At 35.8% G+C, this 25,728-nt stretch overlaps 1 protein-coding gene and 1 long non-coding RNA gene across 2 annotated transcripts; one reads left to right on the top strand and one right to left on the bottom strand.

Annotated features, from left to right (window-relative positions):
- Positions 1-3,192: 3,192 nt before the first annotated feature.
- LOC127877858 (uncharacterized) lies at positions 3,193-5,881 on the top strand. The gene is made up of 3 exons (XR_008048642.1): positions 3,193-3,297; positions 4,827-4,990; positions 5,264-5,881. It is a non-coding gene; the product is annotated as an uncharacterized LOC127877858 (long non-coding RNA).
- Positions 5,882-7,187: 1,306 nt separating this feature from the next.
- Positions 7,188-8,850, bottom strand: LOC127878241 (uncharacterized). Its single transcript, XM_052424761.1, has 2 exons — positions 7,529-8,850; positions 7,188-7,302 (listed from the first exon to the last, which is right to left on the bottom strand). The coding sequence occupies exons 1-2, from the start codon at positions 8,848-8,850 to the stop codon at positions 7,188-7,190; spliced, it is 1,437 nt and encodes a 478-aa protein (XP_052280721.1).
- Between the last annotated feature and the right edge of the window lie 16,878 nt (positions 8,851-25,728).

Genomic DNA, 25,728 nt, shown 5'->3' with positions numbered 1-25,728 from the left:
TATTTGATAAACGATCCAACACGCCGACATAAGCCTTGTTTGTACGGATGTCGAGCGGCATCATAAATATTGTGCTTATCGTCGTTTTACATTATCAATGATCAATGAGAAGTTGAATTATAAGCGGGACTGCTTTAAACGTGTAAGCATTAACAGCTGAATTGATAATATAGTTAAAATGGTTACTCGGTGTAATCGAGAATTTTCTCACTTTTACAAAGATAACTTCATGATGATTTACATTAATTATGCATGAAAAAAGATTAAGTAAAAATGGTCGTTTAAACGTTTAAGCAAAGACCTGAAAATCGCGAAATTGATATAGACAATAACATTCAGCTAATAAATTATAATATAATAATAAATATTGAATTTGACACAAAAAGAAAGAAGGGAAATAAACATATGCAACGTGAACTTCTAGTTGCATCAGCAGGCTTAGCATAATATAACGGCGAGGCTTTAACAGGGATCATCACCTGTCAGACGTTTATGCAAATAATTTTAAAACACCATTATTTTCAACAGCAATATATCACGATGGAAAACAAGCGTTTCACATTGACTTATATAATTATATAAATATACTTCCTATGTCCAACGTTTTCGCAATATTAATGCTTTAAGTATAGTAACCGCTATAATGCTTGTATTTCTATACAATAGAAAATATTCAGTGGGTGAGTGTTCGTGATATTACACGTTTAAAATAATTCAAATTTTATCAGAAATTGAAGCGGACAATACTTTATTTATCATATGAAATGGACACTTTGTGTATTTGTATTGCATTTTAAACGTTAAGTTTCAATCGTTTAAATGTTTAATATGACCTTCAAGTGATCGACCTGATTCTTGCGCGCGACATGGCGCTTTGATATACGGAAGATAATATATGTTTGCCAATATATTTCCAAACGCATCGTGCACACGAAAATCGGAAACAAACATCTTATCACGTCATCCATTTACGACATATTTACATAAACATCAAGTAAGTTTTTAGTTGTTCGCGCGTTGCTCTTAACTACGCTAGGAACGATAACCACCGCATTTGCCTGTTTATACTTCACCACTGGTACACTGCAGACAGCGAGTGGTGTATGTAATCAATAGTGTTTAACAGCTTGTGCGACGACATTTGCCAGTCTAGTGTTTAACGGCTTGTGCGACGACATTAGCCAGTTTATCATTGAAATCTGTACATATTGGCTGATTACAGGGAAAACGGGACTTAATGCATGTCAAATAAGATTAGCCTGTGCACTCTGATTAGCCTGTACAATGCGCAAAAGCTAATCAAGAACGAAACTTTTTGATTTTCTTGTGTTCTCGGTACTGGGATGACAATTAATGCATATGCATTAAGCCCGATTTTCCCAAAATGAAGCTTAAATTATCTTTTTTATTAATGATTTGAAAAAAAAGATAAAAGTGATAATAACTTAAAAGTAACCTCGCAGACAAGGCACATAAACAAAATCTAAACATCTAAACGGGACATTTTGTGGCACTTCCGCCGTTATGTAATCTAGTGGCTCTCAAAGTTCGTTTTAAGTCGCGTTATGTAATTTTTTGTTTTGCTTTAAATGTCCCAGGTTCGTAGATTACTCATTAGTTTGCAAAATAAGGCAACAAGTCTTTTTCTAGCATATAACAACTTTTATTCTTGATTAAATGTTCGTATATATATTGTGTTGTAAACGTATCTTATTCTTATTAGTATATAATTCTTCTTTAAGAAATTGAGACAAGAAATAATCAGTAAAGAAATAAACGAGATACTCCAACACAAAATATTATCCGTCCAGAAAACAAATATCCGTCATAAGCACTTTCCCGTGAAGCCAGACATTGGGAAGTATACTGTGCGCTACCACAAAGGCTCGGCTCGGCTCGATTAGAGGTTCTAACACGGTCCGTTTTATACTAAAATGGTAACCTTGGCGTTGACCCACTTGTTTTAGGGGGTAAACAGCCTTATCCATCACTTTGACATAAGCTCATAACCATAAAAAATATAACTATAAACGGGTTATAACAATGTCCATCACTTTCTGGTCGTTAAATTATTTCTTACTATTTAGGCTTATTTAACCTGTTTACATAAGCTGTTTATATAAGCAGTTCGTGTATAATTAACACTATGTTGACCGCAAGATATGGTCGAATGTACATCATTGTTGTCTACAATGTATTTCGCCAGTGACCATGCATCTCTAGTTACTAGGACAATGATGATTAAACAGAAAAAGTGTTACATTCGCCCCTTTCTAAGAAAAATAATTAAGGGTTTAATTCTTTTTCTAAACCGTCCACAAGGTCAACGTCAGGGAAGTCTTATGCTATGTCGTCACAATGCATATCAAACAACAATACATCAATGTTCATCAACATGAAACACTATGTCAAATAATATATCATAAAAATGCAAACCCTACACCTAAGTGTCACTTTAAATAATAAGTCTTATACAAACAGACACAAAGTCATTCAATGTATAAGTATGTTATCAGGATAAGTATAAAGTACTACAACAAACACAAAGTCCTATTACAAACACACTATCCTATTATAAACACAGAGTCCTTTAACAAGACAAAGTCCTACTATAAAACAAAGTCCTACTATGAATGTAAAGTCCTATCATTAATGGGAACACTTTTGTAAGTCACACAAGTTCACTATTAAGTCAAGAGTATACACGTGCCACAAATGTCACTTGGTTCACTAATCGCCTTCGTTGCACAAGTCGCCCGGTCAAGAATGTCATAACACCTGGCGGCTTAGTGATGAACCATGGTCGCCCTGCACGTGTCTCAAGTGTCCCTCGGTTTATGCAAATATACAGACATACAATTAACATATGATAGTAAAACAAATCATAAGTTTCGGTCTCCTGAGTTTTAGGATACAAAGCAATGTAATTGAGGTTTGTTTTATTTTTCGATGGCCCCACCATATCGGTGAAGTTCTCCCTTACCGGGGCTGAGGCATTCATGCTCGCCATCAAAACCTCGTCAGGACCCATCTCAGTCCTTGACCTCTTGCCAAAGTCCCTAAATTTCTTAATGAATTTCCGATTACACCTATTTCTACATTTGACCTTAATGACATAGGCTAATACACCTATGATAATCAACGTAACTACACCCGTAGTAATGAATGAAAGTATGTTCAATTTATTTTTCGTGCTATATCAGTGTGGCCATACCACGTGGTTTGTGACGTCATTTTGGCTAGCACGCTAAGTAGAAATTTGTCAACATTGGCCCCGCTTAGAAATTTCAAATCCACGTAAGTATCTTATTATTTACTCGTTTTTGACGAAATAAAGCGCAGGCTAAGGAAAAAGTTGAGCACTATTCCCGGTTATATAAATATTTGTCACCAGATGAGTAGTTTAGTCTATCATTCGAGGCAAATTCCTGGTTTTTACGTTACAATGCACGCAAGCACGACAAGCACATTTGAAATCGTCCAAAATATCTGTTTTATATACCTTTTTGCAGTGAACCAATATGTGCGGACGTGATTAATTCCATATAAAATGTGTTTTGTCCGAAAAAATTACCTGAAAACACCACTTAATGACATTTCTAATGTACATCAACACTTTGGCTAACACGACAAGCAACGAAATTCAAGGCAAGCACGGCAAGTCGATATTCGGCTAGAACGACCAGTTGTTATTAATTATGTTTCTGAAGCGATGTTATTGTTGAGGTAATACACACAAATTTAATTAGAATTTCAAAACATTTTCTTGGTCCGGCACAGTAAACACAAAAATATAATGTCGGACAATAACTGCGATGCTGTCTTGCATAAGTGCTATACACAAATTTGAAACTTTCACCGAGAACAATCCTCGGAATGTAACAGAGATACTATATGTATATATACTAAAAAAGTTCCAACTAAATGTGGCGAATTTCTGACACACCCTTCTCGAGTCAGGTTTCAATTTAATCTTTTGATTTTGATGAACGGTCCACAATAACTCAAGTATCGTTAAAACGAACTGATGCCCATTGTGTAATTTTCGACCTGAAATGGCCCACAAGTCATCCGGGGGTGACTAGAAGCCGATTCATGTCACACTAGGATGACTTCAAGCCGACTTTCGTCAACCGGGGTGACTAGACGCCGATTCATGTCACCCTGGGGTGACATGAAGCCGATTATAGTCACCCGGTGATGACTAGTGTCGGCTTGAAGTCACCCAAGGGTGACATGAATAGGCTTCTAGTCACCCCCGGCCGACTTGTGGGCCATTTTAGGTCGACAATGAGCCGAACTTATTGATATAAAATGCAACATTTGACGCAACATATCAACACATGTTCCTTTGATCGTTTTATCCTTAAGTGACAGATGCTGACGTATATTAGCACTTGTATTTTTGGTAGGATTAGATAAGTAATATTTGATTAGTAGCATAGTGATGTACGTTTCGTTTTGATAAAGCAATACTCAATGCACACATAGATTAATAACAAGTGATATATCGATCTGAGTTGCAGTTAGCTTGGCTTTCGATTAATCATACTGTAGGTTATGTCCATGTTCTTTCCAACTTTTAAGGCCATTGTAAGGATTAAACTATACTGTTGTTAACAATGTTTTAAATTGTTGTAAAATGTAGATTTAGTAATGCGCCGTTGTCTTGTAATTATTTATTGCAAGTAGATGAAATATTTGAAACGGTAACACACATGACAAAAACATCATATGATTATAATACTCTAATGGTGACAGCACGGTGAATACATAATAACAAATGCATAATTATTTATTTCATTTAACATATTTGATGTTTTTAGATACACATGATGACGACCGAAGAGCGATATATTTGTGCCATATGCGCCAGAGGGTTCAAGCACAGGCGAAATATGGTTTACCATGAAAGAACACACGCTGGGATGTTACCCTTTAACTGTTGCGGCGTTGGGTTTTCATCAAGACGACAATTACAAAGACACAGGTCATTATCATATAGCGCTTTTAGTAATTAGAAAAGTCACAGTCGGCTGTCTTATTTTACTCGCGATTCTTAAGATTTTGAATTATGTACATTGCAGTTTCACTACATAAACATTATCTTTAGAAAGCTGTGATAAACAGTCTTAACCAAAACGCGTTATAGATGTATAAGATACACATTTCCCAAATCATTAACTAGTAAATTATTGTAAATAAGAAGCAAAGAGTGTACGTGTAGGATACATGTGCTTATTATGCTTATGAATGCTTACAGGTGCAATGTACACGGTGACGGAAAAAACTATCTTTGCCTTTATTGTGGAAAAGAATTCGCAACGAAAGTAGATCTAGATGCCCACTCGGCCCGGGAACAGCGCACTCGAGAGATCGAGTGCGAGATATGCAACCACAAGGCCACAACACGGGCTCATCTCCGAGAACATCTCAAAACACACAGCGAGGAAAAAACACACGTTTGCCATGTGTGCAAAGCCGCCTATAAACATATAAGTTCACTGTATACGCACTATGGGCAAAAGCACAAATGACGTGTATACAGTGGTTTTACCTGTTCGTGATTTATTTGTGATTTACCCGTGATTTATTTGTGATTTACCCGTGATTGAATTGTTGCGATAAAAGCATAATCATCAGATCTCAAGCATAATTAACATTTGAACCGTATCTGTTTATACCACGATGTTTACTTGTTGCGTTTTTTTTACTTTTTATTGTTTTTTTTATATGTTTTGTTAATGCTACTGTTATATTATAGCAGTTGTGATTTGTATTGTGATTAAAATGTAATTTTATAATTGTGATTAATGCTTTATAATCAGTTCTCAAGCATAAATAACATTTAAATCGTATATGTTTATACCACGATGTGAACTTGTTGCGTTTCTTTTCTTTTTATTGTATTTTATTATTTTGTTAACGCTACTGATATTATAGCAATTGTGATTTAGATTGTGATTTACATGTGATTCAATGATGCCATTTAACATTGTTTCATTAATTCAAATTATTAATTAAACATACACTGCGTTGTGTTAATTTCTGAAACAAAATCTTGAACAATCTTCGTTGTTCGTTAACTGCATGGAGCAAATCAAACGTAAAAAGCAAAGACAACTGAGTATTTGTGTAATATTATACTTTGCTTTTATCCAAAATTTCTCAATTATCTATGTGACACACAATGCTTAATGCCGAAATATAAAATGGAGTATTAAATTAGGGCAGTTTAAATATTGTACAGTTTTGGACAAAAATAGAGTTATTAAAACAACGTTTGAATCAATGCTGTTCAAAGCTTCAATTAATTATTTGCATGCAATTATGATCGGATTCACAAAGGCGACAATAAACACATACCATTAGCATTTATTTGAGTGAGATAAATATTCAGCACAATTGTGTCGTGTACTGAGAAAACTGGGCATAATGCATGTGCGTAAAGTGTCGTCCCAGATTTGGCTATGAAGTCAGCATAGGCTAATAAGGGACGACATTTTCCGCGTAAAGTGTCGCCCCAGATTTGTCTGTGCAGTCAGCAGAGGCTAATCAGGGACGACACTTTCCGCCTAAACCATATTTTCGCTAAGAAGAGACATTATTTAAACAAAAAATTCCATTAAAGCGGAAAATGTCGTCCCTGATTAGTCTGTGCGCACTGCACAGGCTAATCTGGGATGACAAATTCGCGCAAAAGCATTATGCCCAGTTGTCTCAGAACACGACACAATTAACTTAAATACGGGAAAAAAATAACACACTATGCACATGAATAATTATATATATCTCGCTCAAGTCAAGCTACTAAAACACGGAATTCTTCAGAAAGGCGGTTTCTTATCAAATTTCTTCCATGTCTAGTCCAAGTCTGTACGTAGGCAATAACTTGCTTTCGTTTCTCCTCGCACATTCCCACCGTACACCTAAAGTTCCCCTGGCAACGGCATTTCGACTCGAGTCCATTTTGGCCTCTTTTGCCTTCGGTTTCACACGCAGTCTCCCCGGGTTGTCAAACTCGTGGTCACTAATATTGAAATAAATACAAATAAATACATTACTACAGTTGAAATAACATGTGTTTTTTTTTTAATTTTACTAAAAATATTCCGAATGGACATATGACATGCATTTCCATAATAACAGTCTGTGCACGACTAAATAAGCTTTACGGACAAACAAAATTACCGAATATCGGAAGAGCTCTTGATTTTTGATTCATCTTCACCTTTGCCATCGACGTTATATTGACTAACGAGTTTGTACACATTCTTTTTCGAGGTTGTATAGAAGAATTGCCTGAAAGTTTTAACAATAGTTTGGGTTGGAATCTTAATGCATCGGAGGTCAATTTACGGCATAATATGAAATAAACACGACTTATAAGCCTGTTATCCGCGAGTGACTATATGATAATGGAATGATAACATGTTTAATAGTTTTAATTTCTAATGAATTACCTGAAAACATATATTTATATTTTCTCATTTAAATAACATTTCACATAAAATGCATTCACAAATACCTTTCAGGGTCAAGACGCATGTGGAGTTTTTCGATTGTGGTATCGATGTACTGGCCGAATTCTCTGCTGGTGACCGTGCCCTGTCCTCGCCGGTCATAAAGCGTTAGCTCTGAAAAGAACGTTTCCCCCATCATGCTTGAAAACGCTCGTACATTGTATTTGTGTGTAGGAACAAGACTATACAATATCTTTTTAGCGTCGATACTTGCAATGACGGCTTCCCATAGCTGTGTTGGCCATCCATTGATGAACATTCCCGGAGGTGGAAATTTCGAAAAGTCCACACTACTCATTAGGCGTGAGCGAAGTTTAGAGCGGAGCTCAATGCGTTGTTCAGCCGGAATACCGGCCTCATCTTCAGCCAACCACCAATTTCTGATGTCTTCACACAGCTCAGCTTCCTTGGTATCTCCATTTAGGCGCATTTCATGTTCAACGGCTTGGCTAAAATGCGTATTTGCAACAGAAACAGTCATAGGCTCAAGAATACAATCAACCATTCCCAAAGACAAAGCCGTCTTCTTTGACTTTGCGACTGTTCTCCATGCCTCGTTTGTCAAGCCGTCTAATCCCCCTTTGGCACTCTTTCGCCTCATTCTTGTCAACAAATGGGACGAGTCTATACAGTTCACCTCAGGTTGTTTTCTTGACTCACTGTAAGACGAAACATAGAATTGTTCTTCTTCCTGCAATCCTATGCATGAAGTGTTGTGTACTGTATTCCACATTTGTAGTTCCTGTGGCCAAAGGTACTCAGAGTAAATGATATTAAGATCACTCTTTTTTAAACGATTTGACACTATTTTAAATGCTTGTTCTGCCAAACGTTTGGGCTGTTGAATTTTTGATCGCTTTGAATGGTGATGAGATTGATCGCTACTGTACTCCATGCTTAGTAAGTTGCATAGTGTTTGCAACTTTGCCTCCTTTTTTTCACTTTCCTTTATTTTCATGTTGTAATTTCGGTTGATGTATCTAACTATGACACTTAGTTCAGTATCACGAAACTTTCGAAGTGTCTGTTCTGACTGGAAGTATACGGATAGGCTATTCAAAGAGGAATCATCCCACTGGCCTTTCGCATTGCAATACTTGTCGACTTTGAATTGTGTCAAGATAGAGGCTTTGTCGACTTCAGTTAAGGAGATGCGTTTTGCCTGGTGTTTTTGCGTTTCTATTATTAATTTCCCGATTGCTTCAGTGTCAACAGAATCGCTATTTACGGTACCGTCATCCAGTTCTATCCTTTCGTTGTTTTCAAACGGTTGTTCGTCGGGCTCGACAAAATTATTTTCAGCAATCTGCAACTGCTCATTAGGCATATTACTAGCATATGCGATTTGTTTTCTTGCTTTAACTCTTTGCAAAGAAACACTTTCTGATATTTTTGGCAATACAATTCCACCATTTGTACAAATAATTGCGTGTTTCACGGATCCTTCGTCGTCGAACCATGTATGAACTAGCCTTTTCACAACCTTATTTTTTGATGCGATACTTTTCAATACATCATTTTTCGGCATACGTTCTACTGTTTTCCATACATCCTTTTGTAGTTGTAATAGAGTCAGTGGCTTTTCATTTACATCACGCACTGCGATATTATGCCATTGTCCATCAAACGACACAGCCGGGATATGAATTCCTGCTTCAGCACACGTGTTTAAAACTGACTCCGATATGTTCCGCATAGTGCACGTATCAAGCGAACTTCCCTTCGGGAACCAGCAGACTGGTACGCTGTGTACTGTTTCTTTTCCCCAAATTCTATCTAAATCACAACATAGAAACACAACCGCTTCAGTTGCTGGTATTCGTTGTAATTCATAATATTTCTCGTAGTTAGATAACATTTCAGTCAACATGAGATCAAATCGACGTAAAATAAATTTACCGGCGTCGTGAATGTTGTTCGCACTAGAATTGTGTGTAAGAGATCGAAAGACCCCAATGAATTCCACAGTCGAATTCGTCCTACATAGTTCGTTTATTTCAGTTTTAAGCATTTTTGTCTCGTCTGCTAACTTTGTCGGCCGTTTTGGCTTTTCCACATCATACATATTCACTGCTAAGTCAAACGCTTTCTTAAATAGCATCGAATTTCTGTTAACTTTGAACACAGTGGACAGATCTGGACGCCAACATAGGTATATCAAACTTTCCACGTTTAAAGCTTCTATTTCAGATAAGCACTGAAGCAGATAACGTGCAGGAAAGTGGTGTTGAACGTCATAAATTGGACATTTATATTCTATGGCAAAAGTCGTTGTTTCTTCGTTGTCATCTATTCTCACACTACCATCTGGCGATACTACCATGAACGATTTCGATTTCGTCGAGTCCATGGATACATATCCTTCTTCAAACACTTTTTGTTCTGGACAAATCATGGGAAGCACTTTTCCAACCATTGTAGCAGCAGCATTAATCTCATTTAGCGTCCCATGTTCCATTGCTGCCTTAACAGTTTCTGGTTTTGTTCTTTCATGAAGACCACCGACTGTCACGTCAAAATAGTCTTTCTGTTTGGCCAAACCATCAAGACCTAGTGCAACATACATTGTACTTCCAGTTATTCTTGCCTTTGATCTTTGTTCAAACCATTCTAGAGATCTCTGCTTCACCTGTCTGCTTGTTGGATTGTCGGAGTGTTCAATTTTTCGATAATTTGGGCTTTTATCCAAATTCATGACGTCTTGTGTGATCAATGTACTTGTTCCTGAAAGTTTTAAACAACAAATACATGTTGTTATTTCATCAACAAGGGCCATACTTTGTTGCAAATACTCATCTATATCATGCACAAAAGCGATCATTGAACTGATCGCAAATACATATTTTCCGTTTTTCCAGTCCGATCCTCCACCCCTTTCAATTAGTTTTTGTCTGGCATACTCCTTCTTTTTGCGCAGTTCCCTTGCGTTTAGAATGTTTAGTGAAATAGTTTTTCTTTGGAAAAACAGTTTGTCAACTTGTTCTTTCCTTTCATCATCGTTTATAATCGTATTCATATTTTGTGATTCATCTCTTTCTAAAAAAACATTCATCATCTCCTGTATTGGTTTTTTCAAATCTTCTAGTTGTTTCTGCCTTTCAGTGAGCGAGAGCCCTTGCTCAAATCCTAAGAGATTAACATCTCCGGATATGCTGGTAAGTCCACGTTTCAATTTTTTTCCGTCGAATGTTAAACAGTATGATTTGTTGCTTGTGGATTGGACGACGGTTGCAATCATGTCTCGTAGTAATCCTGGTTGTCTCCCAATACCTTCGTTAGATCTAGGCTCTAGTCCGTACGGGGTAAATGCAGAGATAATATCTTTGCTCGGAACCGCAAAATTTATTTCTGACTGTCTTGGTGGGTATAAACCTTTCTCCGTTTCTTCCATTACAACTTTGTTTCTATGTTTATAACCCGACATAAAATGCAAAAATTGTCCTCCAAAAAGCCGATATCCTAGTTTCCAGAATTTTTTGGTATTTTCAGAATAACGCATTTCAGTTGAGTTTTCACAGCTGAACCATTTCACAACTTCCAACCACAGCTGAAAAGATATATTTTTCAAAGGGAAGTTTGAACTGCTCACCAATTTAAAAAAATCATATAACTGTTTGTCATAACCTTCTGCTGCCAGGTTTTTCATCACAGATGGTATTAATTCAGACATCTCAGCTATTTCATTTTGTAATTCGAATCCATCGCAGTCGATTTCATCCGGTAATAAATCACTGCTCTCACACGCATTGTTTTCGAAACTTGGATTAATACCGTCTTCCGTTTTATGATATAATGACCGTCGAACCTTCTTAATGGATGGCGACTTTGATGGCGTTGTAAGTGACGCTACTGTACCTACGAATTTGCTCGTTATTGCTCTTTTTAATAGTCTCTTATGCTTTGGTGTTGTCTTAAGTGGAGATTTAAATGGAGAAAATGTTTTATACTTTGGTGTTGATGCCTTTGGTGTAGATTTAGTTTGAAAAAATGTTTTAAATATTTGACTGGGTGATGAGTAAAATTTAACATTTTTGTGTTCATAGTTCACTCGATTGAAAATTTCATCTTCGGTTTTTATCCAATTTGAAGTCGACGTTTGACACTCGAAATGCTGACGTCTCGTCTTGGTACGTTTGCTTCTCTTTCCGAGTTTTAGTGTCGCTTTTGGTCTCATAATTCCTACAAATGAAAGATAACTATTGTTAGAAAACAAAACAATACAGTTAATATCATAGTTCAAATATAAACTTGATTTTTTTTTCTGTTGTTTATTTTATGATTTTTCTTTTGTATTTACATCACAAACAAGAAATGTGTCCACACGACACGGATGCCCCAAACTTGGTGAAATTGAATGAAAAATACTCGAATTAGAAAGCAGACTCCATGCTGAATGTTTGAAACGCACTACGTGGCCCAGTGACCTAGTTTTTGGCCAGGCATGGCTCATGATCGATCTTGGCCTAGACATTATCTAGATGCAACTTCTGACCAAATTTGTCGAAGATCGAATGAAAACTACTTGAATTAAAGAGCGGAAACCATGCTGAATGTTTAAAACGCACTAAGTGACCCCGTGACCTTTTTTTGGCCCGGCATGACATATGTTCGAACTTGGCCTAGACTTTATATAGATACAACTTCTGACCAAGTATGGTTGGGATCGGATGAGAACTACTTGAATTAGAGAGCGAACATGTAAAGTGTGACGGACGGACAGACAGACAGTCTGACCGACCAACCGACGGACAGTACGAAAACTATATGCCGCCCGTTGGGGGCAAAAAAAAGACATGGTAAGTCGCCATATTTTTAACTGACACTTTTGCGATTGTTCCAAATATATAGGCAACATGTTTTCTGTATATGAAAAACAACTTGGGAAAAGGTGTTTTTTGAGAAACAGTAGATTGGAAAAAAAATAGACGGAACTATTTTTGCAAGGCGAATTCAACTTGGAACATCACAAGTGCTGGCGTCGGCACAAAGGTCAATATCGGTCGGGTTATACAAAACTGTTTTCGCTTAACCGCAAAAACTTTGTTTTGATGCATTTTTTTAAGTTTTCATGAGTGTGTATGGGTAAAAATTAAACCATACCCTATCTAGTTTTCAGTCAAATTTTCATAGAAACGTAAAACTGTTATAAACTAATCTTATCTTGTTTAAATCATTATTACGATAGTAGAGCGCATAAAGGCAGTGTAGTATATCTCCATTAAGTGACTTTAACTATAAACATATATAATTATGTTCGCACAACTATGTTCCATATGAATGCATACTTGTTTATTAGTTTTAACAAAAACCGTTCTATGTAATATAAGTATTAAATTACTGACCTTTCACCCTCACGGACGAAGAGTCTTATTTATGGTAACATTATGTCTGAATTTCGATTCAGAAGTTTCTTATACGTGCAGATTATGTTCATCTGATCTGTTTAAAGATCTTAAAACTTTACTTTTTATACATTGTACACGGCTGAACGCACACAGGACAGGGCACAGAAACACACGAAGACAGTAAATAGACACGAACTATTAAAGGGACACACACATTTAAAATAATTAAAGGATATTGTTTGACAACATAGAAGTTACCAATTCTATACTAATAACAACTAGTCGTGCTAGCCGAATATCGACTTGCCGTGCTTGCCTTGAATTTCGTTGCTTGTCGTATTAGCCAAAGTGTTGATGTACATTGGAAATGTCATAAAGTGGTGTTTTCGGGTATTTTTTTCGGACAAAACACATTTTGTATGGAATTAATCACGTCCGCACATATTGGTTCACTGCAAAAAGGTATATAAAACAGATATTTTGGACGATTTCAAATGTGCTTGTCGTGCTTGCGTGCATTGTAACGTAAAAACCAGGAATTTGCCTCGAATGATAGACTAAACTACTCATCTGGTGACAAATATTTATATAACCGGGAATAGTGCTCAACCTTTCCCTTAGCCTGCGCTTTATTTCGTCAAAAACGAGTAAATAATAAGATACTTACGTGGATTTGAAATTTCTAAGCGGGGCCAATGTTGACAAATTTCTGCTTAGCGTGCTAGCCAAAATGACGTCACAAACCACGTGGTATGGCCACACACTAGCGGTTTCTATTTCATTTAACAATGAATCCATGGGAATAAAATCTACAGAAGGGATTGTTTTGGGTATTTCAATCGTTCCATAATCAATCACTCTTTCATTGTACTCCTTCCATATTGACAATGAAGATATATTAAGCGTCTTTTTCATGATTTGCACAAAATCATCAGTAATAGTAGCAGTAGATTGGTAATCAAATGTGGCTGACAACGTAATTAGATCATTAATTGCCGTACAGCCTTGAGGAATAGTAATTATGTCAAACGATGGGTTAATCGTTGACCAACTCGACTCTAAATTGCTTTCACGTTTGCATGTAATAGATAACCTCAGTGATTTTGGTGTCACCACAACCCAAACACCTTTAGTAATATATTCGGCGTAAGGTAGCTGTACATTGGGTTTAACCAATTCCCTGCAATTTTCAGCTATTAAATCTTGTTTATTCATGAATATATGAACAATACATGTGCTTGATTGTTCAATCGGATAAAAAGGTTTCATAAATTGACAAAATGGTGCCCCAACACAACTAGATATTTCCCCTGTCTCAAGTAATGCATATTTGGTTTGCTTCGAGTTTATCGCTATACCGGCGTATGGAATGTCATATTTCGCTACGGCCATATTCGACGTTAATTGGCTTTTTGTCGTATTAGCAAATGTGAGCGGAATATTAATGATACTATACATCTGATAATATTCATATTGCTCGTTTAGCGGTATTTTTACTACCATAACCATTTTGTTATTTTCGATAACGCCCGATAATGGAAGATATTTATAGTACTCCAAAATTTCCTTTTCGATATCAAACGGTAACGTATTCAAGGGTGGTAATTCATTTTTTATTTCTAAAAGTAACTCCTTAAACTGATAAGGAGTAATTAAATTTGGTGATAAATGCCCTAAACTTAAGGCAGTGAGTTGATTATCTAAATGTTCAAACGTAAGAGTTGCTCGGGACATTAAATCCCTCACTTCTTGAATAAGATGGTCCATATGAAAATATGATACCATGAAATTATTAGTTTCAAGTAACCTGGCGTTAACCTCGTCAGTCACGTTACGTAATCTTACTTCAACTTTATTAAGGGTGTTTATTACGTCATTTAATGAGTTGCGATTTTCTTTTATAGCATGCTGGGTAAGATTCAACAGCGTTAAAGACTGGGAACTAACATGCATTAAACGAAATTGTCTCTGATGAAGGGTATTTAAAACAGAACGAATCTGCTTAATATCGCTATCTTTAGCAACACCAAAAACTGCCCTCAATATATCCGACCCAAAGTCAAACAAAGCTCGCTTCTGACGTATAAACTTGTTTGAATTTACTTTAACTTCTTTCTGATTAAATCAATTAAAACGTCATCTTTTTATCGGAGTAATGTTTCTTAATCGTCCGCGGACTTGCGTATTCGACTACATTAACCTCCATATCGGAGTGATCACTCACCCGAATTTTACCTCTCGTGTTCACGCATACGCTCTGACCTACGCTTGGCCAAAGGTATTTCATCTTCCCTATCCGATGAATTACTGCGCTATAAACACGTCGCCTAATTAATTTCGCTAAGGGCGTATCGTCATTGTCCGACATACGACCCTCCCTTTGATCATCAATGTGAGAACTCATATAGCTATCACGTCGCCTAATTCATTTCGCCTACCTCCGAGTCGTCTCCATAGCTCGGGGTTACGACATGTGTAGACTTACGCTTACCTCTACTTTCCTTGCGGCGTTCTTGCGGTACATTTCATGTATCTATGTCTACACATTTCCAATTTCTAGCGTGAACCGTTTATTCCGCTATTTTACTATGTTTACGACTCCTACACATTTCAAATTTCTAGCGTGAACTGTTCATTCCGCTATTTTACTACGTTTACAACTCATACACATTTCAAATTTCTAGCGTGAACCGTTCATTCCGCTTGTTTACTTTTTTTATATTATTTTATTTATTTATTTTACTATTTTTATTATTATTTTATGTTGTTTTTAAATGTTCGTAACTTACATTCCTATTAGTGGATAGATATCATTTGATTCATATCCCCCGTGACCTTTTCTCATGTTTACCTTTTTAAAGATATTTTGCTCCTTGAGAGTCCTATTGACACTTTCCGTTAAATTACCCAGATTGCTTCTAATTAATTTATTTCTCACTGCGTCATCGATCAACCCATCGATGAACTGACCTACTAGAATTCGTTGCATGGGATCCCTCTCATCGAGTTTACCTTCACATGCATCCCTAGCTAACATCAATAGACGTTCCCCATAATTTGCGACATTTTCCCCTGCACGTTGCTTAACGTTCCTTAATAGCTTTAATATTTCTCCGTACCGCATTTTTAACTCAGCTTTTAAGTCCATAAGAATGTACATGGTAGAATTCCCCTCTCTCTCGCCCCTTTCTAGTACTGTGATCCTGTGGCCATTTTTAGATTATTTTCTTAGACCCGTAACCTTATTTCCTTACCCTGATATATAAATACTGAACAGCGTAACCTAAAATGTGGGTATTTAACCAGCTCAACCTAAATTATGAGTGTTTAACAAGTTGGCAAGTAGTTCGAAAGAACTGAGATAGAAAAAAGGTTCTGACCAAACTCCGGTTCACGTGACAAAATGCCCTTTTCAGCTTCCGGTGAACGTTTCTCAGGAGAGCTCCACCGTTATGTGCGTGACCTGTAATTATTAAAACAATATTTAGATAATAAGAATTATTTGTTTAACAATTTTTAATTAAATCTTTATAATAAATATAAATCAAAATGTTCGTCGCTGCTTCCGGTCGTTGTCGTGGTGGTTGTCCGCTGCTCCCGTCGCCAAAGTCGTTGTTGTTGTTGTTGAAATTGCTGCTGAAAGAAAGTTTGTTAATGTCGTCTGCTTCCTAGCGTGTCGATGAATGGTTATTGTTGTTCATCGTAGCGTCCCACTGTAAAAACGAAATGTTACTGCTTCTCGTCGTCTGCTGCTATTGCCTGCAAACTTTTAAGTTTTGTCACACGGCTCCAAAATTAGATATTGTCTGCAAACTTTTAAGTATCCTGGCACGCAGCACCAAAAATGATTTACTATTGCCTGCAAACTTTTGAGTATCCTGTTCACGGCACCAAAAATGATTACCATATGTGGCACTTCCGCCGTTATGTAATCTAGTGGCTCTCAAAGTTTGTTTTAAGTCGCGTTGTGTATTTTTTTGTTTTGACTTAAATGTCCCAGGTTCGTAGATTACTCATTAGTTTGCAAAATAAGGCAACAAGTCTTTTTCTAGCATATAACAACTTTTATTCTTGATTAAATGTTCGTATATATATTGTGTTGTAAACGTATCTTATTCTTATTAGTATATAATTCTTCTTTAAGAAATTGAGACAAGAAATAATCAGTAAAGAAATAAACGAGATACTCCAACACAAAATATAATCCGTCCAGAAAACAAATGTCCGTCTCAAGCACTTTCCCGTGAAGCCAGACATTGGGAAGTATACTGTGCGCTACCACAAAGGCTCGGCTCGGCTCGATTGGAGGTTCTAACACGGTCCGTTTTATACAAAAATGGTAACCTTGGCGTTGACCCACTTGTTTTAGGGGGTAAACAGCCTTATCCATCACTTTGACATAAGCTCATAACCATAAAAAATATAACTATAAATGGGTTATAACAATGTCCATCACTTTCTGGTCGTTAAATTATTTCTTACTATTTAGGCTTATTTAACCTGTTTATATAAGCTGTTTATATAAGCAGTTCGTGTATAATTAACACTATGTTGACCGCAAGATATGGTCGAATGTACATCATTGTTGTCTACAATGTATTTCGCCAGTGACCATGCATCTCTAGTTACTAGGACAATGATGACTAAACAGAAAAAGTGTTACAATTTTCTCAGTTTGTCATTAAATATAAATATATATATAAATATTATAAATGTAAACAATGGATCTTAAAAGCTCAATTAAAAAACAAGAATACAATTAAAGAAACAAAAAAGTTACCCTCTTCTGGGCTCGAACCACTGACCCCTGGAATAAAAGTCTATCGTTAGACCTTGCTCATACAATGAGAGATGTATTTTATACTTCATATGTATAAGCAATTATCGTAGTATGAAAAATTAAACGACAACGACAGAATTCCCAAAATTATTAAATCGTTGAATTTTGTCAATTTACCAAAACGTGAAAAGGTCCCTTTAATGTCTTCATACTTGCAAATTGAATGAGTTCAAAACACTGTCAGATCTTACATCATTAATAACTTATAGGTTAAAGCGGGTATATACGATTTTGTAAAATATTTATGAATTTATCTAAAATGTGTAAAAAACTTATTATATATATATTTCAATATAAATTAAAATAAAAGTTAAGAAGAACATGTGTCGAAAAATGCGAACTAAGCCAGATATTTAATTCTGAAATTGAAAACGGCTGTACAGCCGAATTCGCCAGCATGTATACCATACATGTACGATGTGAATCTAAACTTAGTGTAACAGTTTATTTGAATTCCTGCAACGATATCTATTCATACGACACACGAACACTAACTCCGATCCTAATACAAAGACGAATGCTTCGGTTATTGCAGGAAAATATTTACGTCGCAATCGGCTCGGGGCGCTAATTTGTCTTTGCTGCATTTTATGAAATTCGGCTGTAATGTTTAATTTTTCTTGCCCATTTTATGTTATTGTAACATATTTTATCAATATATTACAATATAACACATATAAAAAATCGTATATTCCCGCTTTAAGTGGTTGCCTGGTAGCCTGGTGCCAGTAGATTTAAGCCAAGGAAACTCAATTTCAAAAGTTGGTTACAGTTGGGCTAAAAAGCATGGCAACTAGCTTTTTCAAAGCTTGAACAACTCAATCCAATTAAACATAGAATACATATTGGCGACTGTGGATCAATAAGGCCTAGGAAAAAATGATTCAATTCCGGCTCACAACAAGACATGATGCATTAAAAGTTTGTCATGTCGGCAAAATTGTTGCTAAATAATTTGAAAAAAAAATCGATAACGTTTTAGATACACATAACACAACATGTACGTGATTCTAGGTTTGTTATTCTTTAGCAAGGCAACCAAAATTCTAAGGATGGTTGCCAATGCAGCAACCAATTGCGAAAAAAGAGACATATTGTTGTTATTTTGTCTAAGTTATCTCTATAACATAAATATGAGGATAAACAGTGCACACACATCTCGACCTGTGCTTTAAGACACACCCGTCATAAATTTGAATAGGTTGTGTTCATTTTAAACTTGCGATATAAAAAAGCTATAACATTATTTTGAAAACTGAGTTGCGTCTAAGATTATGCAATTTCGAACAACGTCTGTGCCTTCACCGCTTTGATTTATCTTAAAATTCATACTTGGGTGTGTAGTTAACGCTTCAAAACAAAATTCAAATAAAAGACTAAAGACATGAGATCTTGAAGGATGGCAGAAGTTGCTAAAATAATTAAATTTGAGTTTAATGATTACATGTATTCAATATAACAATCTTTGTTATTTGTAATTGTTTTGTTTTGCTTAATATAGATACTTGTCATGTCGCTACAAATCCAACAAAAATGACGTCATTGTTCTGGTCAGAAATAAGGGGATATTAAAGTTATCTTAAAAAAACTGTGAAATATGCCATTTTTTGAAATAAATAATGGCAACGACAGAAGTGTTGATTTACTTTGACACTTTTAATGGCCTTTGTCCAATACGAAACAAGTTTGGGATATTTGGATATTACTATTGCTAATTTCTTAAAGAGATTTTTTCAAAATTTTCTTTTATATAGAGAATACTAGGTTAGCGTTGAATACAGAGAAGTTAATGTTGCGAGGCTTAGAACGCCGGGAGCGAACTTCTCTGTATTCAACGCTAATCCTAGAATTCTATTTATCCCATTTGATTTTTTCAACGTGACATTTAACATAAATGGATCTAATAACCTAAACAATAATTTAAATTCATTCTTAAAAGCGCTTAAAATCTAACGAATGTAACCATGCGTAGTGATATTAATGTATTTGTTCTGGTACGCAAAATAGTCTTAAAAAATGCACACACAATCTGTAAAACGAGTAAAAATATCACCAAATGCCTCGATTCAATTTTACGCAGCATGCGAACTGTAACACATTACGACCGCGAAAAGAAGATTTTACTTTACTATAATTCATTTTATTTTCGAAAGAAATGATCAAAATCCAATATGGCGGCGATTGCTCCTGACAAAAAGATGTCGATGTCAACATACATGTACACCATCAACGACCGTGACAATTTCGAAGAATAAACAGACAATTGCAGCGACTGACACTTTATTTGACTTAATATACATGGCAATACGTTTTCCGACTTCGGACGACGAATTTAAGGACGCGCAGAACGTGTTTTTTATATAATGTTATGGGTATGCCGTGTGTAATCTGATGCATCAGCCATTAATGGCGCCCATGTTAAAATCATTTCCCCGAGAACAGGGAACGACAAAAGTACAAACAAAAATCAAAACACGTTCGAACTAGTATCTTACCTTTAATAACCCTTTAAAATCCATCTAAAATCCATTTAACTCAATAATTGACGATTTTGCATCTAGGGTCTTTAATAATCATTTAAGCATAGTTAAAAAAAAACCTTATGCCATCATATTACTATATTCAAATGAGAACTCAATAAACTTTCTTCTTCGTCACACGCTACGTCATGTACTCTATGTACATTACTGCTGTAAAAATGAACCGGATCAGTTTATTAAATAATAGCCGTTGGTAAACACGGTTGCATTTTCAGATTTCTGCATACAAACATAATTATGTTTAAACTTGCACAATGTTCTATTTTTTCTATGGTAAATGCCCTTATTTTACAAGAAAATAATTTAATATATAAATACAGAAAGAATGGAAAATATTCCATTACACAACAGATAAATGAGTGGATAATACCCGTGTACAAAATGGGACGTTCCGAATTCCAGTTTGGTTCTATTTTTACCATTTTATACTTTACACAGCTCTATGCCTAACGTGAATTAAATCGGAAAGCAAATATTGCAGATTATTTATGAATTGTGCGATATTTGTATGGCTTGTTGTACATTCTTAAATGTCAAAAGTACATGCATGGATTATAAACAATGGACATTACACGAAATAAGGAAAATGTGATAAATTGACAATTCAAATATGTTGATATACGGTAGGCCTATCATATCATACATGTGCAATAAGTCGCGTTTATTATAAATCGTCAAATTTTTTGGGGGAAAATGACGCAATAAGTATGTCATTTTATGACGCCATCAATCAGCTGATCCATTATACGGATGGCGAAAAATTATGGCATATGACTAGATTTAAAGGTTGAAGGTCGTATAATTTTGAAGCTAAAGTTTTCTCGACTTTATTTCTTATGAAAAATCATTCAGTGGTAAAGTAAAAAGAGTAGTCCGTGCACGCGACAGGTATATCCCACAAGGTTGAATACAGGCTAGTATATTCCATAAGGTCTTATACCGTCAATGTCGCGTTGAAAATGGGATAAAATGGTATTTTGAATGGTCTTGTCATATGTTATTTAACGATGTAATGCCGATTGCAGCAATATTGTTTTACTCCGTACATCTATAACACACATCTATTACACTTACTGCATTAATCAATATTATATTAAAGGTTTTATTATCTTCAGCCATTTTAAAATGAAGTTTTATATTTGATTTGAACGTTTTAAGTTTCTACAAATTTAAGTTTGTAAATTGTATCTATTAACATAACCAGAGAAAATGTTTATAAACTATGTTCAGGTCGTCATGGCTTAGAGGATAGCTATCTCGCCCAAGAATAAAACGATCAGAGTTCGATCCCGAAAATTTCTTTTTTTGTACAAACTTGTGTATATCACTTTTGTTTATCAAGTTTTCATTCCATTGCTGAAATTGCATTAAAACATTTTTTGAATTGAAAAGTGTTCAGGTTTGATAATTTCGGTATGAGACAAATAAATATTCGACCCGAGAATTCCTTGGTCGACCTCATCGAATTTTATATTTAACCGAGTTTTAATCGGAACATAGGGTCACTACAGATCCAAAAGCACTTAAATATTTTTATCTTTGATCGTTGCAAGCATTTCTGTTATTTACCATCTGAATTATTTTTATTTTTTTAAAGTACACTTCTGCGTCTGCAATGATATCTCACGTCTAAACATAAACTATTTCTTTATTTCAAGAAACTCACGGCCGGATTAAGCTGTTTTGGGGCCAGAGGCTGCATATGTTTTGGGGGCCCCCTCCCTCTAGCCCCTTCTGTATATTGAAAATCATACTTGATACTACAACTAAAAAGATCAGAAAACTTGAATTTGAACACAGTTTACATATATATATAGCAAAACAACTTAGACAATGTATAACTATTTTATTAACTGAACTTTACATGCATGTTACATGAAACAGATTCCAGCATATAAGCTTCTTTTACGACAGCTGTGTAACCATTCTCATAGCAAAGTTGTCGTTCGTGCCTCAACATACATCTCTGCAACTGACTTACTGCTAGGAATCTTGGCAAAACACATCAAAGTAATTGTACGCTCTTTAATGGAAATATCTAGGACCACAGACATAATATTTTAAAGTAATTACTTTAAACAACTGCATATATTGTTAATTTATCGACAAATTTAATAACAATTATGAGAAATATTTTCACGCCCATTTACGCAGATAGCATCACTCCGCTAAAATGTAAATGAAGGCCGAACTGGTGATGAAAAGCTTGTGTTTATCTGTAAGCAAGTTGAAAGTTTCATATTGTGTATGTTTATGTTAAAGGTGTAATCATTGCATTGGTAAAACATAAACAGACTGTTTACTTTGGTCAATATTTAAATGTATTCAACATTTCTCATTCACTCAAAATCTTGTCAAAACATCTGGTCAAAACAGCAACTCATTATTGCTGCTTCTTGATAATTTTATATTATTTTCTAATAAAGATATACAGCTTTGTCTCATTGTTAATATTGCAATACGTTCATTTAATTAAATATGTTCATGAACTAAAATTTAATAGCACGCGCCCAGTTGTAAACTTCAAACACTAGAAGTTAAAGCACAGCCGATGGGCGCAGCCATTTTGAATATACGCATGATCACGTGACTCTTGACTAAAAGCCACGTGCGGTGGAAAGTAGTCCGTGAGCCCACGACAGAGGTGAATGTAATGAACCGCAGTGTAAGAGAGTGCTGTGTAACGTCTAGTTCTCGGAGTACTTGACATTCAGAAGTCAGTAGCCAAATGCTGTCACTCTTTCCTGACTTATGATGTTCCGTAGATAGTTTTTCACGCGTGAATATGTTGACAATTACATCCTACCTTGACAGTTATCAACTGGAATTATTCGTAAAGCGATCGCAAAGTTCGGAAAAGTTGTCTGCAATTTTACGCCATCTAACTTCAACAGTTTGCTTATGTGGGTGATGGTTCTGTCTTGGTCCGCTTCTAAGATGGCTTTGAATGAACGAGCTCGTCGACAGAAGACGCCTCAATGTGATCTGGATTAGATTCCACTAGATGCGTTGCACATTCCCGTAGATCATCCAAGGTGAGAGACTCAAACTCTGTCATGAAATCAAACAGTTTGTCATGACCAGAATATGCGCTCAACCGCTTGGGAAGTTCAACAAAGAGACAATCAACTATGCTGTAGAATGTGTGAATTAAACAATTGTTGCGTGCACTTTCTCCGAAATTGCATCTGGTGTCGTGCTCTCGTCACGAAATAGTATCCGCCGTTTCTTACGCTTTTTCGCATCCTAATTTTCCATGATTGCAACAGACGCTATGACCTTCTCTTCAATGTCGTCAAACGTGTCCAGATGATGTCATGACCATACGGGAAAGCCGTCTAATAAACAGAGAAACTAATGGTTCTGAATGGATATACAGCACAGAAATAAAACAGATAGCATAGTAAATCAAAGCGAACTAAACGGTTACAATTCGACATACATCGGGTGACTGGTAAAATTACACAGAAAAATTCTACTGCAATCCCGTTAGAGTCGTTCAATGGCGTAATAAAGAAAGACACTATACATTGGAACACTGGTTTGCCGTTGGGGGCCGCTTGAAAATCGGGGGCCCAAGGCTGCAGCCTTGTTAGCCTAGTGGTTAATCCGGCCCTGAAGAAACTTTTACAAAGGAAACCTGTCCAATCGGTTCACGTGTCTCTTTAAAATGCAGCAAATATAATATAACAATTTATGAAGCAACCCAATCACTGCTTGGCAACACAAGTACTTATTTGATAAAATAATTAATATAATTTAAAAGCAGTGTATCTGAAATGCCCAATGAACGGTGGATTTGTTAAAATCAAGAAACTCTATAGTAAAAAGATTTGTGATATCCACGACTTTAGATGTTCGACAATCGGAAGTTGAATGATCCATGTGAGCATTTAAGGCGCTGATGGAAAGGATAATATGCAAAACAATATAATGACTTAAATAAATACTTAACATAAGACGGATACAACACGATAATTTTCAACCTTCATCTACAATATACAAAACCAAGTTTGGGGAAAAACTTCGTTTATATAAATAAGTTTGAGACACAAGGTAAAATTTATTTGTTTCGATCGTACACATATTTTAAATGCATTGTTAATAAGTAAGCTCCAGTAGCAAATAAATCTGAGGTCGCGGGATAGCATTTTATACCCCATGTTCAGGAATAATGATCGATTTATCGACCGGCCATCGTCCTGGCGTCCGCTCTGACCAGACAGATGGGTTCGTCCCTCAAATCATTTGTTACACCGGGAACTCACATATTAGTGTTGATTACTTTGTTTACAGAATGAACGACGTTTTTAATTGTACTTGACGTATGCATATCTATTGAAAGCATCTATCACTGACTGCGATTATACTGCTTTGGAACAGCAGTATTGTTTTTTCCTTGTAGGACTGCAACATAGAATAATGCTTTGACGGACAAATATTTCTTATAAACGTCACAATAACGCAGACCTCCAAACATAATTACAGCACAAGTCAGCCATCCAAGTTTAAGTTGTCAACCACACATACTTTTCGTTTTTTAAGAAGCAGTGACATAAACCCAAACACAATATCTCCATCCTAGTTGTAGCTATTGAGCGCAAACTTGTTCTCTATTTCTGAAGTAATTACAGAGGTATTTTCTTGTTGCAAACTGATTTTCAAAAGTATATACATCGCTTATTCGGCTTAATTGCAAATCAGATGTAACTGTCGTAATGATTTACCTCGCATGATGCCAAAGAATTACGTGAATTTTAAATTTTTTTAATTATATTTAGAAGTTGCAAGAGATATGTCATCGTTGCATGCAAACTTCAATCGAATTTCAATTTGAACGCACAGCTTAAACGGACTTTTATAAGTATTAAAGGGGATTCAACTTTCGTCTTAAACTTCTTTTTCTTAACACCCATGCTGTTTATGGACAAATTGGGCCTTCCAGTGTGACATTTACCAGTGAGGTTAAAAGACAGTTGATACACGCGACTCTCTGTCTGCTCATGTTTGTCATTTGTGGTATGTTACTTTTAAATTTGCTCCAGCAGCTGGAGTTTTACTTCTTTATATGTTACTTTAAAATTGCATTATTAATGAAAAAATAACATTTTGACAGGCTGTTTTTTAGACAAATTTGCCATTGACCTCTAAGTGTTATCTTGATCTCAGAGATAGGGAGACACACAAATGACATGCTCCTCATAGAGATCCTCAGCGGTTAGTTGTTTATTTAAAAATAGCATGGTAATGACAGAGTTACAGTATGGCTGAGTTGTGTATAGTCATACTGCACTTTGTACTATGAGAGTGACCTTGAACATTGAGGTAGGTACACACGTGTTACAAGGCATGTCTCACCTATGAGTAACATTCTTTTAATACCAAGTTATTTTAGAAGTCATCAATATATGGCAAAATTATTGCCGAGACAGGCATGTACAACATGTTTGAAGGAAAATTTTACATTTGACTTCTAAGTG

This window comes from Dreissena polymorpha, chromosome 4 (genome assembly GCF_020536995.1).
Source record: "Dreissena polymorpha isolate Duluth1 chromosome 4, UMN_Dpol_1.0, whole genome shotgun sequence".
Taxonomy (NCBI): Eukaryota; Metazoa; Mollusca; class Bivalvia; order Myida; family Dreissenidae; genus Dreissena; species Dreissena polymorpha.
The sequence above is the reverse complement of the archived record's forward strand: the minus strand, read 5'-3'. Positions and strand labels throughout refer to the sequence as shown.

Coding starts and splice junctions, on each gene's coding strand:
- LOC127878241 (XM_052424761.1), bottom strand. CDS start 8,850: ATGCCTAATGAGCAGTTGCAGATTGCTGAAAATAATTTTGTCGAGCCC. Junction 7,303..7,528: donor ATGCGTCTTGACCCTGAAAG/GTATTTGTGAAT, acceptor TAAAACTTTCAG/GCAATTCTTCTATACAACCT.